We start from the raw sequence: 11,789 nt of genomic DNA, 5'->3' as shown, positions 1-11,789 counted from the left end.
CACTTTTGATATCAATTTTTAAAAGGTTAATAAATTGTAACTAGTGACTTTATTGATGGCTAATAAATCTTTTACTAAAGAACAAACCTGATGACTTATATGTTTGTGTGTGTGTGTGTGTGTGTGTGTGTGTGTGTGTGTGTGTGTGTGTGACCACTTACCTTCTGGACTTAAATCCATCATTAACGACTTTTTATGGTTTTGCTTTGTTTTGCTCTCTTATGTTATTATTATGAACACATAATGGGTAACCAACATCAATAATTGCATTGTTTCATTATGACTCATAACTGACCTGCAAAGCTTTAGTAAATTATTATGAATCATAAATTAAACCTTATAAACTAATTATAAAGGGTACCTCACTAGAAAGTGATACATTTTTAATTGACAAAGCACAGCTACACCGCTATTGCATTCAAGTTTCAGTCATTTCAATAATTCCGCTAACAGTCTGTTTTCACATGAAAGTAAGGCTCACTTTCAACCTGAACTACTTCTGATATAAAGTGAAGAATTCTGCCTCTGCCTCTGAAGTTACAAAATAAGACTTTTTTTCAACTTCAACCTTTCTCAGGAACTTTCCAGAAACAAGATAGGACTCACTGTCCGACAGGGCAGTTATTCTGCTTGTTTAAAACAGTGCGGATACAGTATTTGAAATGTTCTAGATCTATGGAAGCATCATACTTCAGTCTCAGTCCTCTCAGCAGACATAAATATTATGCTGTAAATCTGGCATTATGGATAATAAAATTTCAGCGGGATAAGACATCTGAAACATAGGAGAAAGATGTAGAGAGGAGGAGGGGAGGCGAGCCGACACACACGATGAAAAGTCATCTGAGATTTGTAGCACTTGTTGTTAACTGTCTCCAGCCTTGTTTGTTCCATTTTGAAGACAATTGCGAGACATGTGTTGATGGATAGACCGGGTTTTAGGAGAGTAGATTAGACACTGATGACAAATTTTTGAGACAAAGTATAGTGCTCAGGGAGTTGTTTTACGAGGGTTATGTCAAGTATGTTGCAGGTTTTAAGTGTGTGAGGAAATGTCAGGAAGGAGAGATCAAAGATAAGAGAGAAATAACTTAATTAAACTTCTCAGTGGGGGGGCTGAAGTTGCCAAGGTAGGTGGGTTGGAATTGGCCCCATCTCTAGGAAACGTTGTTGCTTCCTGGAATTTACCAAGCAGATGTAAAGGGGAGGCAGTTAGGAGGTTTGGAAAGGGTTGATGGAGTGCAACACTGTGAAGGAGAGTTTCCACGGAGCAGACACAAACACGAAGGCTCAAAGAACAGATGTAGGTGCAGAGATAGGGAAGGAGATGAAACTAATTATGTCTGTCATTTTCATGGATCCCTGCTATTTTACTGGAGTGAGAGCTCCGCGAATAATTACTACTTACAATGACTATTTTTAAATCCAGCTCTCTGAAAAGATGAATTTCATTTGTTCAACTGTTTTTTTTTTCAGCCTCTTTGTCTCATCATAAAAAGTTTAGCACTGATATTCCTGGTGAAGTTTTAACAATCTTAATCTTACATTTACTTCATTGACATTACATTTCTGACATTAGTCAGTCAATTTGAAAGGGTTTCATGACCTTAAGTGGTCAAAAAATACTCTCTCTCAGCATATAGAGAAGTTTTCATCTTTCTCTATATGCTGAGAAGAGCATATTGAATTAAAAGGTGGAAAGTTTTTAATCCTGAACATGACTCGCTCTGCTGTGCTCTACTCTGGTATTCTCTTCACTTTACAGCTACTAGACTATTTTGGCAACTAAACTCCTTGTTGTAAAACTTAGCTGTACAACACTGTACAAAATCCAGCAGGACAGTCATTGCTAACACCTGGCAAAGAGGGAGAGCAGATGAGCAAGAGATCTATTCCAGGCCCAGCAGTCAGAGATTAACCCTTGGTTTGGGATAATTACGTCAGATCCCTTTAATCCTAAACAATTTAGCAGTGGCAGTGATGCTCCGGCAACTACACGTTCTCTTACAGATGGAATGCATTTACTAGACCTGTGATGGTGTCTTTAACTAAAAGTTACGGAATATTTCAATGAAATGCGGCAACAAGCCGAGAAAAGCACTTTAGTAAAACCTAATATTTGGTTAGCTAATTCCAAATCTGAATGACTAGTTTACATTCATATCACGGTCTGTACTTGTAATTGGACTCATCACAGCGTAACTGAAAACATTGTTCATTTCATTGTTTCAGCCGAGCATGATGATTATGATGGTAGCAGTTGTGACAGTAACAGTAGCACTAACACGGACAGTAGTACAGGAGAGTGTTACTTTGCCTCCTGTGTTTATAGCTAGCTCTTTGACGGCATCTAGTGGTCGGGGGAACCATCTCCACTGCTCAGATGGAAGTTTCTGCCACCACAGGGCACCTGTGCCCACCGCACTGCCGGCCACCTTGCCCTCCTGTGGACGATAGAAAAGATACTGTGAAATTAATCTCTGATATTTCCCCTATTAAGAGCAACTGCACTGAAAGTAATCCCTCATTTCATCAGGGAAGGTGGGAAAGCCTGAATTACAAACTGGGGCATGGAATTTGAGACAGACATGGGCATTTACCAGGCTGTGGAAGTCTAACGAAAGATGCCATCGGTTGCATCATGAGAAATGTTGGATCTAGAGTTTTTGGAGCTTGACCTATATAAAAAGGAGTAAAAGTCAGGATTTTTTAAAATGTGTTTCTTGCAAGCCTCCCAACTTTGTTGAAGTGCAGAACTAAATACATGTAATAAGAAAGCTATATGTGCTGTATGTTGTCAAAGCACAATAGGCTATAATAGGAACACAAAATCTGAGAATTGAAGCCTTAATTCCCTCTGACATATTACATCTCATAAAATCTGCTTTAGGAATGTCATTGAAATACAACTAGAGGAGCAGGGAAATGGGTGTAGTGATAGCCAGGTACATAGTTGTAAATATTGCAACGCTGAATTAAAATAACTGGTCACAGATTTTAAAATGACATGTCCCAGTGCACAGAGGATTCGCCAACAATTATGTTATAGAAAATTAACAAACAAGGCTGGAGACAGCTGACAGGAAGTGCTACAAATCTCAGATGACCCTGGAATCTTGTTTCCAGGCTGGTCCCGCCCTGGGAGAGGAACCCCCTCCAGGTCCTAAAGCCTGAAACTGGAGCCCAGCTGGAGCACTCGGACACGTAAAACCAAGTTGCCCCTCATTACTTAAAGATTATGTCAGTACCGAAACACAGGAAGCTTTTCCCTTTAGTTTCCAAGACAGTTTCATCAGTATATTCCCAACTACTCCAATAAAATAAACTTGAAAGTTGGATTTGTGATACATAAAGTAAAGGTGGTATAACTGTTTTTTGGGTTTTTTTTTTTAGATGCAGTGTTTCTCTACACTACGTATCTATACTATGGTGGTGTCCTCATGTAGAAACCAGCATACTTGCTTTTAAATTCCTGTTTTTATCATGGCTTCACTCATCTGTGCACTGAGGATTTACAAACAATTTTGTTATAGAAACATAAACAAATTCACTTGAATAAATTATATAGAATATAATACTCCCTCTTACTCCCTTGTACCAGTGAGGTCAAAAGCATGTGTATAACAAAAAGAGACAACAACATGCTACAGCACTGCTGCATTAATGACAGATTCATAATTCTGTGCGCGTGTGCTAAAACATTCACACGTGTATGTATGAATGTTTTTTTCATCAGACTCCGAGTGCATAGCAACAGCTGCAGAGAAATAATAACACGCTCTAGAGAACAGGAGCAGTGTTACACCGGACATGCATCCGCCCCTTCTGTAACTCCCACTTCTAAACACAGAGCAACTCTAAGGCAGGGGGAGGATACACATGACACCAGGAAGAAGAGAAGGAAGCATTTGTCGGAAAAAAAATGAAACCAGGGCACTCAGTTCCCACACTCCTTACACATACCAGATTAATACACATAGAATTGAATTATTATCACCATATACACCTCAGTGGCTACTTTTGATCCATTTAGTCTTTTTGATGTTCTCATTGAGAGGAATACATGTCTAAGGCTTGAATGAAAAAGAAAAACTATACTACTGAATATGTCTGTAAAAGCTACTACATTAGCAAGTTTGCCTTTGCTGCTCCAGGCTCTGTTGAGGAGAGCTTACGTCTAACTCAGATGGCTATAAGATTATAAAGGCATTGATATAGTTACCAGGAGGAATCAGGCAGAATCGCGTCTGAGCTTTGCTGCCTCTAGATTCCCTCTACATTTTTCATGAAACTGGTTTCAAAAATTACACATCACGGTGGAAATGACCCGTGACTCATGGTATCACATAGTACGCTGCTGCCATGGTCATCACATTTGTGTCAGTTCAGTGCTAAATGGAGTAAAACCACTTCGCTGAGACTGTCAGGCCCTATCTCTTATGGTTATGACTGGCTCGTGTTGTTGTTAGATGGACGGGTAGCTTTCAAAGGACATCCTGTTGTCTCCTGCAGTTTACTGTACGTTCCAGTAGTGATAGGGATCTGCAGCTAACCCAATGTGACCTGAATTCCCTGCAGAGTTTCCCTTGTTTAAAGGGGCAGTCCATTGATTTTACATGGAAAGGTCATTTAACCCATCAAGGAGAGTATGTCTGAGCCTATCAAAACAGTTCTGTGGCTCTGGAGGTAATAAACGTAATAAAGTCTGAGAAAAGTTTTGGGTTTTTTTTTTTTTTTGTGGGGGGGGTTAGGGTTTAGATTTCAATTATTTGACAGATAAACTGGGGTTGGACACTTTTGGGTTGCATTATGTAGACTCAAAGTCACGATATGTCAGCCTTTGCTTCTTTAGTTTTCATACTCCCCCAAGTCCCCCAGGTTTATGGAAGCACAAGATTGTGGAAAACTTTCGGTTGCATATTGGGTTACACTTAGTGTAAGTTTGATTTTAATATGATTTCAGAATAATTTCAGAGTAATCACTAGACGTTCTAAGTACATTTTCATATTCATAAATGCTCTGTTTCTCTTTTGCTGATTATTAGAAAACAATGGCACCAAAACCCTGTCTTCTAAATATGTCCTGCTCTAAACAGTGTTGTAAAATCGTTTGCATGAAATTATGCATTTTTTGTTTTTGATAAGTTTGAATTAAACGCAAGAAAAACAGCGTAGCTTAGCATGTGGAACTATTGTAAAGCTTAGCTATAAGAAAAGAAGAAACAACCAATAAAAAGTCACATCTCCTAAAACAGTAAGTCCAAAAAAATCAATGTCACAATGCTAAACTCTTTGACTGTTGAGTGGAAAGTAAGGCTACAGCAATAACCTACACTGCTCCAGTGACCTACAGAATCCAAGATGTTGCTGAAATAAAAAAATCGAATACAGCTGAGGTTCTTGAGGAGTACTCCCTTCAAGTTACATCTTGGGTTAATTAACTGTAACTTTAAACAGGACCTCCTAAGCTGGACCCGCTCTTCAGTGTCTCAGAGCGGCAGAAGTGTAATAACAGGGTGGGGGAGGGAAGAACAAAGGCAGTTAAAGCACTGAGACAACAATAAAGGTCATTAATTAGCACTACTTGTCAACCCCAACACTTACCTTGTGCCCTAAAAACCAATAAGTCTAGAAGGAGTAACAATGAATTCCATGCATTATTTTGACCCTGTCAAGTTTGTTTTCCATAGCAGTTCAGTGATGAGTGAAGCCATGATAAAATCAGGAATTTAAAAGCAAGTATGCTGGTTTCTACATGAAGACCCCACCATAGTATAGATAAGCAGTGTAGAGAAACACAGTCTCTAAAAAAAAAAAACACAAAAAAAACCAGTGTTACCACCTTTGCTTTATGTATCACAAATCCAACTTTCAAGTTTATTTCATTGGAGTAGTTGAGAATATACTGATGAAACTGTCTTGGAAACTAAAGGGAAAAGCTTCCTGTGTTTCGGTACTGACATAATCTTTAAGTAATGAGGGGCAACTTGGTTTTTCGTGTCCGAGAGCTCCAGCTGGGCTCCAGTTTCAGGCTTTAGGACCTGGAGGGGATTCCTCTCCCACTGCCACTAGATGATATGGGCGGGACCAGCCTTGAAATAAGATTCCAGGGCAGAGATTTTCATGCCCTGAAAACCAGGCACGTTAGCTTCTGCAACTGTGTCATAAAATTCTGTTCTCAGCCATCAGATACATCAACTTCATATAGAGCAGATCAGTGCTGGGGGATCTATTTTTTAAGAAGCTTGAGGACAACCTGCTGAATTACTGAAAGAACCTAATAAGGTAAGATAAAAGTACTGGGAGTTGGGAGGAGGGACTGTATCCTGAGCAATGTTCAACTGCTGGGAAATGCCCAGGCATGTGAAAAGAGGTCGCAAAGTCAGATCTATGATATGCTGTAAAAGATCCCTTTGTATATTGAAGCAGTGTGGCTCGCCCAAGTTGTTGGAGAGGTGTGAAAAAAAGACAAAAGTAGCAGAAAATGAAAAAGAATGTAGCACAAAATCAGAAATGAATGAGACCTCAAACATTCAATTAAACTTCAGTTCCATTAAATTCAATTCTAAATACTTAATTTGTGCCTCGAGGGGCAGGTTAAAGCATGCCAGCTTGCAAACAACAGGACATAGAGAATTCACTTCCTCACATAAAAACACAAAAAACCTAAAAATGTAGGGAGGTGGCTGCAACTTTTGACCTGATTTGATCTGTGACAAAGGACATTCACGTTTCCTTTGTCTGCATACTACACTGCCGATTACCTTGTACATTAAAACTGTACAAAATAATTTGTTATCCTTCATTCATACATAAGTTTCGTGTCCCATGAGATGAAGCATTTGTATGTAACAGACTCACGCCGATAAAGGGCATCATTTCTGCAGGGAGAAGGATGAAAGGTTCCGAAGAACATGAATAAAAATACCAAACACCAAATTTACCATGTTAGTCACTGGGTCATTTAAAGGCAACAGAGCATGGTTTCAAAATGTCAAATGCAGTATCACTTTTCAGATGCTAGTTTTATCACATTATCATCTTTTAATAAATGTATTCATCCCCATTCATTGTGTTCTAAAGTTGCTAGCAACAACACAGAAAAGAGCACTGTTCAAAAATACCATTAAAGACACTATGTTAAGAGTAGTGTAGACCAAAAAAATCCACAGCATGCACACTGAAGTCAGATCTCTCTCCGCTGAAGCTGCTAGAAAAGAGATTCTTGATGATCCCTCTATTTTAAGTAGAGCATTCCTTGATGCATTTTTATTAAGAGGCTGTTGCTCAGCCAGCCAGATTATTTATCAGTAACCAAACAGTTTTTTTTGTATACAACCAACTATAACTGTCACTAGCCATATGCACAGAAACTCCTGTTCTTTAAGCACAATGTGCCTCCGCAACGTGGCCCCATTGTATGTGGTAGCATGTGGTCACTTCTTACACACCACAGGGAACCAATAAGCATCAACCAGACTCTCTACAAGAGCATTTCTGAAATCTCATGTCTTTTTTCTTGTCAAGACATGAGTAACTCAGACGTAGCTGGCCATTGTTTGGCCTAGATACATCTTGTAGCTGCCTACGTGGCTGTTATGTAAGTCCTTGAGGTTTACTGGGAGAAATCCTCTTTGAATGGCTAAGCGAGTTCCCCCTGCTATTATCCTAAAAAACTGCAGAGTAAATACTGACTATACCACAATATGGGCTTTTTTCAGTAGGGATAACTATTAAGGGGTAAGATATTTCAAATATATTTCAGTAACAGAACAATTGACCATGAAAATCATCTCTCTTCTTACATCAGTAACAGCATATCACGTTTGTCTTCATGTCTTCCCATACGTTTTTCTCTGATTAGCATTACATCATGTGGGTGACAAGCCTGGTAGCCCTGGTCCTCCTGGCCACTTCAGCCTCAGCTGCCACCTCTGCATCAGCAGACAAGGTCCTCAGTAACCATGCTACCATCCTGGCCAACAACAGCGCCAAGTTGGCTTTCAGTCTCTACCAAAACATGGCAAAGGAAAAAAACATAGAAAACATTCTCATTTCCCCTGTAGTAGTGGCCTCCTCTCTGGGTCTGGTGGCTCTAGGTGGAAAGGCCTCCACTGCCTCCCAGGTAAAAACCATTCTGAATGCTGCTAAAGTTAAAGATGAGCAGCTGCACTCAGGTCTGGCAGAGCTCCTGACTGAGGTGAGCGACCCAAAGACCCGAAATGTCACCTGGAAGATTAGCAACCGTCTGTATGGGCCCAACTCTGTCAACTTTGTGGATGATTTTGTCAAGAGCAGCAAAAAGCACTATAACTGTGACCACTCCAAGATCAACTTCAGAGATAAGAAGAGCGCTGTGAACTCCATCAATGAGTGGGCATCCAAGTCTACTGATGGCAAACTGCCTGAGGTCACCAAGGATGTAGAGAAGACTGATGGGGCGATGATCATCAATGCTATGTTTTTCAAACGTGAGTCTGTATGAAATCTGTAGATTTCCAGCATATTATGCCTTTAAATGATCTCAAAATTTATCAATTTTTTTTTCTCACAGCTCACTGGAATGAGCAGTTCCATCATCAGATGGTGGACAACCGTGGATTCATGGTATCCCGCGGCTACACAGTTTCAGTGCAGATGATGCACCGCACAGGTAGGCGGAGACCGTCCTGTAATATGTTCAGAACACTTAAAGGAGGATTCCACATTTTAAGAAACTAGTGGAATGCATGTTCAAAACTCGCTTGTTATCTCATTAATAGCTCAATATTTTATTAAATCATCTAATCGTCATCATCATCTAATTTCCACATCACTGCTGTGTTATGACATTGATAATAATAATAGACCCTGTTTGTCAGATACCTGATCAGAAAATACTGGACCACAAGTTCAAAAGGACTGCTGTGACACATACACTCATTTGCCAGTTTATTCGGTACACCTAGGAAAAGTTAATGCAGTATAATACAGCAGGCCTGCAATACATCCTCCCTTCATGATGATTATAATGTTCAGTTTTTACTGAATATGTTTGAAAGAGGTGTTTATTTATTTTGTCTTTTTGGAGGCTATAATTTGTGTTGCTCTTGAACTGCACTGGGTTATACTGAGAGGTGTTCCTAATATTTTGTCCATCCTCTCTATGTGAATCAAGGTTGAAAAAACTGCATTAGTTTTATCTAGGTGTACCTAATAAATTGACAAGTGAGTATAGATTAATTTAATCACTGTGTGTCATAGTAACCCTTTCCCTGGGGAACTGGAGAATCAGTATTTTTAATGAAGAACTTCACGTAATAATTGTAATGGGTCTGACATGTCTCCCATCACTGGAGTAATATGCAGTTCAGAAAATCACTGGCAAATGTATTTTGCATTAATAAGGAAAATAGCTGAAATGATCTCAAGTTAGTGAAGTTTTCTCACAAAGGAAACAGAAAATATACAACGGCCAAGAAACAACAACATACCTCCCTCGATAACATGTCATATATTGTTTAATGTGTACAAAACCAAAGTGTAAATACAACTATTCATGGTTTTACAGTGGCCAGGAAGAGCATTAACTTCCAAAATCCCTCCCTGTTACTATATAGTGAACTGTTTTTACTCTTTGCTATTGTTTTTTTTTTGTTTGTTTGTTTTTTTGAATGTCCAAATTGTGTGAAATTTACCCACATTATAGAGAGCCAAAGTGAAACTGGAACTTCAGGGTTCTGTTCCAGAAAACCTCATTCAAAGTCACTTTGACATTTGTAATCTCAATTTAATTGCTCACAACAGAGTCAACTACTAAGTGTCCATTATATAGTCATTGAACAGGCGTAGACATAGCACTGGAGTCGTTGTGCGAATGAACGTTATCTATAAGATATAACGTTAGTTAGTGAGCTTTAGAGGAGCTGGTAGGTGGATATTGTTATCTTAAGACGGAGCCAGGAAGGCTGTTTCCCCCTGTTTACAGTCCTTATGGTAAGCTAAGCTAAAAAGCTGCTGGCTTTGACCTTACAGTTAACAGAGAGATATGAGAGTGGCTCTTCTCATCTAGCCCTTTGACAAGAAAGCAAATCAGCGTTTTTCCCAATATGTTGAACTATTACTTCAAGATTACCTCACACGTTCATAGAAACAAGAACTTCTTCATAACAGCTTTATATGCATGCTTATTCATGTCCTGTTGGTTTCATGGAGGTTCTGTATATATGCAATACCAAATATCATCTGTCAAACATCAATAGAATGAACCTACCTGCTCTTTAGGACAAACTGAAACCATTGGCTCTGGTCTCTTTGATCGTGTATATAAGAGAAAATAGTGCACAGGATAAAGTTTAAGAAGATCCCTAAAGTGTATTGTAATCACAGATTGGTAATATTTGTAATACATTTATTTGTTTCCTCAGGTCTCTACGGCTTCTATAATGACAACACCAATAAGCTGTCCGTCCTGAGCATGCCTCTGGCTCATAAGAAGTCCAGTGTGGTGTTCATCATGCCCCACCATGTGGAACCTCTAGAGAGGCTGGAGAAGATGCTGACAAAGAAGCAGATGGATACGTGGATGGGCAAGTTGCAGCAGACAGCAGTAGCTGTGTCTCTACCCAAAGTCAGCATGGAAGTCAGTCACAACCTGCAGGTAAAAGATGCAAGAAATCAAGAGCTTCTTAGTGGATTAAACAGACTGCACCTCAGTCTTTACTTCTCACACCTCATTTTTCTGCCTCTCTTTAGAAGCACCTTGGGGAGCTGGGCCTGACAGAGGCTGTGGACAAGTCCAAAGCGGACTTCTCTAACATTTCCGGGAAAAAGGACCTCTACCTATCCAATGTGTTCCACGCCTCTGCCATGGAATGGGACACTGATGGAAATGAAATTGATACCAGCATCTTTGGCACAGACAAGCTGAAAAGCCCTAAACTGTTCTATGCTGACCACCCTTTCATCTTCTTAGTGAAGGACCAGAAGACAAACTCCATCCTGTTTATTGGCAGGATGGTCAGGCCGAAGGGTGAAAAGATGAGAGATGAATTGTGACCATGGTTTGACCAGAGTGTCTAAATTCAACAACTGACTTTGTGTGTGAGTGTAGATTTTCTACTGCAATATGCTGAGAGATGTGGTAAATGAAATATGGGTTTGATATCGCACTAACGCATTCCTATGCAACATATTAAGCAGCATTCCCAAGTACATAGCAAGAGAATTGTGCACACCCTTTATTTTTATCTTCAGATCACGTTATGTACTGAAGACTTACAATAATGCTTAAAATGTAAATGCACAGTTACTTTAATGGAGGAGGAAAACACTGAGACTTTATCATCAGTAGATGCTAGAGCAAAAATGGTCTCTGTTGTGATCAAGTCTTAACAATCTTTGTAAGGGCGTACAACAGTCTTAATATTGATTTGATGTGCTCTCTGTTTAATTTAACAAACCATTGTCAAGCATTGCTGCTTTGAATTTTAAAGTCCATTGGTCTTCACAAATATTTTGCCATTCCTTTGCACTGCTTTCCACCACAGGCATGTTTTTCTTTAACCGAGAAGCTACAACAACAGTTTTCTTGGTACTAATCTACGCTGAATGCACTACAAGAGCATGTTCACACATGGTTTACGGCTGTTACAAATTTCCTGTTTTTTCAATAAAAATGTGAAAAATGTGTCATCTTCATTTTAGAAATTTGGTGTTGGCATTTCCCTTGCATTTCCTTAGACGCTGACCTTTTCAGCCAGTTTGCCTCTTGATATGTCTCTTTGCAAATAGCAGCTTAGCCCTCGGCA

The 11,789-nt window shown here is 39.5% G+C and overlaps 1 protein-coding gene across 1 annotated transcript; it reads left to right on the top strand.

The window, feature by feature from the left end:
• Nucleotides 1-6,111: 6,111 nt before the first annotated feature.
• On the top strand, nt 6,112-11,668 carry serpinh1a (serpin peptidase inhibitor, clade H (heat shock protein 47), member 1a). Its single transcript, XM_040151542.1, has 5 exons — nt 6,112-6,285; nt 7,865-8,471; nt 8,555-8,653; nt 10,407-10,639; nt 10,735-11,668. The coding sequence occupies exons 2-5, from the start codon at nt 7,874-7,876 to the stop codon at nt 11,035-11,037; spliced, it is 1,233 nt and encodes a 410-aa protein (XP_040007476.1). The 5' UTR covers nt 6,112-6,285; nt 7,865-7,873; the 3' UTR covers nt 11,038-11,668.
• The last annotated feature ends 121 nt before the right edge of the window (nt 11,669-11,789 follow it).

This window comes from Xiphias gladius, chromosome 17 (genome assembly GCF_016859285.1).
Source record: "Xiphias gladius isolate SHS-SW01 ecotype Sanya breed wild chromosome 17, ASM1685928v1, whole genome shotgun sequence".
Taxonomy (NCBI): Eukaryota; Metazoa; Chordata; class Actinopteri; order Istiophoriformes; family Xiphiidae; genus Xiphias; species Xiphias gladius.
Note: the sequence above shows the minus strand (reverse complement) of the source record. Positions and strands in the feature narration are given on the sequence as shown.